Genomic DNA, 6,126 nt, shown 5'->3' with positions numbered 1-6,126 from the left:
CCCACTCGTCTCTCTCCTCCTACCCACAGCCAGGACTCCACAGGTGACTAGGGAATGTATGTTGAACTGAATGGGTCACACGATGGCACTTACCCCACAGGATATAGGCTATTTGCCAGCCAGAGTACCTTGCAATGGCCGCCTGAAATTCAAAAAGAACGAGAGCGTCTCAGAGCAGGAGGAAACTATGATTATCTCTGACACGTGCCCAGCAACCCTGTCTCACCTGAGGTTCTCCCACCATCCCAGGGAGGCAGGTGTTGTGATTGTCCTCACTGACAGATGAGGAAACTGAGGGCCCAATGGGGACGGTGACTTGTCACGAGTCATCCAGCAGCAGAGCAGAACTAGACTTGAGGGCTCTAGAGGCCCATCAGGGCTCTTCCTCCCCCAGCGCTGCCCCATCCACGGTGCAGCATGGCAGGTTTGGGCATGTGGCTTAGTCTCAGAACACAGAGAGGCCTCTGCACACTTACCACACTCTCCGACGAGGAAGGATGATGGAACTTCAAAGGGAGAAAGTGTTTATCACCTGCCCACAGCCTCTTCATGTGCTTCCTGGAGAAAAGTGAGAAATTAGGTAATGTTCATACCTATGAGTACGCAGAGTCAGAGCTCAATAGATACAAACAGAGAGAACTGGGAGGCCCACGGCAGCCAGCCTGGCCTCCCCTGTGCTGATGACAGCTCGTCATGTGTTAGTTCTGATTTTTCTTCACAATCTTAAAGTTTAAAATATTTTCTAAAAGTAATGTATATTTTTCAAGTCATAATGGTGACCGAATCTGATAGATGGGATTATGTACGGCTTTTATTTTTTTTCATTTTGTTTTCTGTATTTTCTTATTTTACTATGGTGAGTATGTATTATTTATGTAATGAGATTTAAAAACAATTAAAGACAGAAAATCAATTTTGCTGATAACCTAACCTTATAATAACATAAAGGGAAATCAAAAAGGGGCAACAACCCCTCACAATCCCACCCCCTCAGCCTGTCACTGCTTCCTTTTTCCCACGTTCTAGTCTTGACCTTGGCCCTGTGCCTAAGGGTCAGGTTGATGTTCATGGTCCACACTCCCATTTGCGTCCTGCTTTTTTTCACTATCTCCAGCCTTTTTCCCGGCTGTTTTGTACTTTTCATGACCACTAAACTAGAAAGACTTAGAATGAAATAAGGAATATAAATATTTCATTAATAATTTTTATACCTATTACATGTTGAAATGATACTATTGGGACATATTAGGTTAAATAAAATATATTATTAAAATTCATGTAACCTGTCTCTTTTTACTTTTTTAATAGTGGCTATTACAAATTTCAAAATTGCATGTGTGACTTTTATTACGTTTCTATTTGTCAGCATTGGGATTGAGTGTGGTACCACCAGTACACAACACACACAACACACACACATATTTGCATTGTGCATAGAAAATCTATGAAAGGATACACAGAAAATAGTTAACAGTGGTTAGCTTGGGATACAAAATTAGGGACCCGAGTGGGAGGAAGACTTACTTTACACTAATATTCTTTGTAATATTTTTAAAAAGTGCCTGTACGTAGGTTGGATAATGTTAAGAGAAATTAAAATGTTGACACAGTGCTAGTGCCCTGCAGTTTTTAGGGTGCTTTCTCATTTATAATTTCCTCTGCCCCACAGTCCTCAGGGGTCAGGAAAGGGATCCCCATTCCTGGGTGACAGCTAGGGGGCATGGGGCACGCTGGGCAGGCACTCAGGCTCCTCTCCCCATATGCCTTCTCCTCCCTGTGCCCTCAGCCGCCCTCCTCCACATCCACGCGGCCCCCTCTGCATAGTGGTTGTCCCTGATTATGCTCAAATGTCTCACTGAGTATCTCTCAGCCACATGCAGATGAATGAGGGAAGAAGCAGACATAGGCCCATCAGGCAGGGCAAGGAAGTAGCGGTGACCAGACTACCCATGGGGTCCAGGGAGAAGAAAGTAGAGAGAGGATCGAGGCAGGGCTTGGAGGAGAGCTGGGCCCTTCATGCCAGGAGAGTCTCTTTGTGGATGCCATCTGCAAGAGTCCCACCTTTTGGGCAGGCAGGTGGGGAGAATGTAAGGGCAGGATATCCAGGAGGGCAGGAAATTGGCTACAGGCTTCCAGTGAGAGAGAGAGAGAGAGAGAGAAGGGAGCAGTGGATACCTAAAATTCTACTGGTTTCTGCATGCAAATGCCCACTACATATTTCAGGCTATCCCCTCTTCCTGCACTGCTGCTCTTGCAATTGATGTTCTTGGTCCCCTGCCTCAATCTCCATTCATGTCCCCTTGAGCCAGATTCACCTGCTGGGAGCCCAGAGTATTAGCCCTGGAGAGCAGGGCAGGTCTGACACCCAATAGAGATGTCTGAATGTACAAGAAATAACAGAGTCTCTGGGATCAGAAAGACTTGATCATTTGCTAATTGCTTGGGGAAGTTATTTAATTTTTTCCATTCTCAGCTCTCTCAACTGTAAAAATGGAGATGAGAGGTGAATGTGCTTACCTCTCAAGGTTGTGGTGAAGTTCAAATGAAGATCCTAAGCATATTGCTTGCTCATTGTACAAGCTCAAGCCAATAGATGTTTTTTTCCTCCCTACCAGAACATGTGGCTTATCCCTGAACTTGGACATACTTCCTGGGCCCATATTGGGCACCACGGACACTGCTTGGGAATTCTGAGAAAAGCCTGTCAGATGATTTCCTGGCTGAAGATTCACAAATGACTCCCAGAGTCCTCTTACCTGTAACAGGCCAAAATGTGGAACAGATAGCTCACACACGTGAGGGAAGCAGGCAAAATGGTCACCATCCAGGCTCCTGAAACACAAAAATGTGAGAGGCCTCAAAAAATAAACATGAAACTGAATTTCCAAAATGCAGAATCCTGCATCAGAAAGGCCTAGTCAAAATCTATTATACCTCCTTGGACATATCTTTTGTGTAAATAAACATTTGCTAAATTTTTTGTTTTATTTGAGCCACACACACTCTCCATATACTTTATTTCCTGCACAGTCCTCTCTTTTGGTACTAATGTTTTCATTCTGCAGTGAATAAAGGGAAGAGGAAATTATGGAGTATACACATCATAAGTAGCCTCCGTCCATGGAAAACAACACTAATATTTGACTTCTAAGTGCCTTTTTTGTGAGGAAGTGGGGTTATTGGGTACAATTGGGTACAATTGGGCAATTGTAATTGGTTATAAGGATAACTAGGATCAAGAAGTCTTGGTTATTCACTCATTCACTCTTCAGCAAGTTTTTAATGTTTACAATCTGATTTGCTCTCAGAGAGATTCTGTGTGTTTGTGAGAATGGGATGTAGAAACAGGGAAAGAAAATGATTTGTTGGCTTAAAAGCTTCTGTAGAAGCTGATTCTCAATAGGTGCAGAAAAAAGCCTTTGCCAAAATCCAACATCTCTTTATGATTAAAAACACTCAACAAACTAGAAATAGAAGGGAATTTCCTCAGCCTGGTAAAGGGCGTCTGCTAAAATCCCACAGCTAATATCAGATTTTATGGTAAAAGACTGGATGTTTTCCACCTAACTTCAGGGACAAGAAAAGAAACGACTGCTTTTGCCAGTTCTAGTCAACATTGTACTGGAGGTTCTAGCCAGTGTGATTCGGCAAGAAAAAGAAAATAAAATGTATCCAGATTGGAAAGGAAAAAGAAAACTACCTCTATTCACAAATGACATGATTTATATGCAGAAAATCTGAGGGAATGCACAAAAAACTATTAGAACTAATAAATGAGTTTGGCAAGGTTTGCAGGATAGGAAACCAATATATAAAAATGAATTGTATTTCAATATACAAATGATAAACAAATCCAAGATCAAATAAAAAACCTTTTGCATTTATAATAGTATAAAAACCAAAAAAACACAAGAATAAATTTAGCAAAATAATGTACAACTTGTACACTAAAAACTCCAAAAGATTTTGGAAGAAATTAAAGAAGATCTAAATTAATGGGAAGACATCCCATGTTCACAGGTTATTCATTTTTAACATCGCAATACTCCCCAAATTGATCTACAGATTCAACACAATCCCTATCAAAATTCCAATGCCATTTTTGCATTAATTGACAAGCTAATCCTAAAATTCACATAAAAATGAAGGGACCCAGAATGAGCAATATATTGCTGAAAAAGAATAAAATCACAGAACTCATAGGTCCTGATTTCAAACTTACTGCAAAACTATAGCTATGAAGCCAGTGTGGCAAAAGGATAGGCACATATGTCAATGTAATAATAGTATGGTCAATTTATTATCAATACAAATGACAAGATAGTTTAATGGGGAAAGAATATGCTTTTCAACAAATGGTTCTGGGACAACGGGATATTCACATACAAACCAATGAAATTAAACACTTACCTTACACCATATATAAAAATTAACTCAAAACTGGATCAAAGGCCTAAATGTAAGAGCTAAAATTATAAAAGTCTTAGAAAAAAATGTGAAATAAATCTTCATGGCTTTGGGTTAGGTAATGATTTCTTAGAAATGACACCAAAAGCACAGGTGATAATAAGAAAAAATAGATACGCTGGACTTCGTCAAAATTGGAAACATTTGTGTTTCAAAAGATACCATCAAAAAAGTGAATGCAACCCACAGAACAGGAGAAAATTTTTGCAAATCATGTGTCTTATCAGGGATTTGTATATAGACTACATAAGAAGATTTACAGCTCGACAGTAAATAGACAAGTAACTCAAATTTTAAAATGGCCAAAGAATCTGAACAGATAGTTTTCAAAAGAATATATACAAATGGCCAATACGTACATGTAAAGATGCTCAATATTATTAGCCACTAGGGAAATGAAAATCAAATCAACAATGAGATTCCGCTTCATACACACTGGATGGCTGTAATCAGAGAGAGGTAGTAACAAGTGTTGGGGAGGATGTGGGGAAACGGGAATTTTCCCATTGCTGGTGGGAATTTATAGTGATGCAGCTACTTTTGAAAACAGGCTAGTGGTTCACCAAAAGATTAAACATAAAGTTGTCATATGATCCAGCAATTTCATTCCTAGTTATATACCCAAGATATATGAAAATATGTAAAAAAAACTTGTACGTAAATGTTCACAGCAGTATTACTCATAGTAGCTAAAATGTTGAAACAACCCAAATGTCCATCAGCTGATGAGTGGATAAATAAAATGTGATACATCTATACAATGGAATAGTAATTGCCAATAAAAAGGAATAAAAAACTAGATAAAAAGTTCAGACGCATGCTACAACATGAATGAACCCTGCAAACATGCTAAGTGAAAGAAGCCAGTCACAAAAGATGACATGCTATATGATTCCATTTATGTATGTCCAGAATAAGCAAATCCATAGACAAGAAAAATAGATTAGTGATTGTTTAGGGTGGGAAGGGTGAAGGAAACAGGGAATGACTTAAAATGGGTCGTGATTTATTTCCAGAGTGATGAAAAATGTTCTAAATTTGACCATGGTGATGGTTGCACAACCTTGAGAATATACTAAAAACCACTGACCTGTACTCAAATGGACAAACTGTATAGTACAAGTACATGGATTATATCTCCGTGAAGCTCTTTTTAAAAAGAAAGAAAACGAAAGCTGATTTCCTTTCCTTTCAAGTTTTAAGTGTATCCTTGCCCCAGGATCATGAGGACAAATTGAGGTCCAAATCTCAACCAACCCAAAGGATTTATGGTAAGCCACCATAAATCCCACCCCAGGGTATGCAGGGGAAGATGTCCTTGGAAGGGATGAATGAGAGGAATTTGGCCACAAGACCAGTGAGTGCAAAGCTGCTCCCACCAGCAGCATGAACACACCCTCACACCTTTAATGTAATACCTTTCTCTTCCCATTCAAAGGTAAAGTATGTTCAGCCTAGAAGTCTCTTGTTGCAAGAGGGTAGCTGTTTTAAAGCCAGAAGAGACTGGGATACAGGGGAAAATGATGATTCTCAAAATGCGGGGCCGAGCCCGTGGTGCACTCGGGAGAGTGCGGCGCTGGGAGTGCAGCAGCGCTCCAGCCGCGGGTTCGGATCCTATATAGGGATGGCCGGTGCGCTCACAGCGCTCACTGGCTGAGC

General features: G+C 40.4%; 1 protein-coding gene across 1 annotated transcript in view; it reads right to left on the bottom strand.

Moving 5' to 3' along the window:
• The window catches only part of LOC103600129, a 54,069-nt gene that overhangs the window by 6,013 nt on the left and 41,930 nt on the right, over nucleotides 1-6,126 (bottom strand). The window contains exons 11-13 of the mRNA XM_008584358.1: nucleotides 2,757-2,832; nucleotides 477-558; nucleotides 94-142 (exon numbers count right to left, since the gene is read on the bottom strand). Of these exons, the coding sequence (XP_008582580.1) occupies nucleotides 94-142; nucleotides 477-558; nucleotides 2,757-2,832 (207 nt within the window). The remainder of the gene's footprint in view (nucleotides 1-93; nucleotides 143-476; nucleotides 559-2,756; nucleotides 2,833-6,126) is intronic.

The sequence above is a fragment of the Galeopterus variegatus genome, unplaced genomic scaffold (genome assembly GCF_000696425.1).
Source record: "Galeopterus variegatus unplaced genomic scaffold, G_variegatus-3.0.2 Scaffold3237, whole genome shotgun sequence".
NCBI lineage: Eukaryota > Metazoa > Chordata > Mammalia > Dermoptera > Cynocephalidae > Galeopterus > Galeopterus variegatus.
Note: the sequence above shows the minus strand (reverse complement) of the source record. Positions and strands in the feature narration are given on the sequence as shown.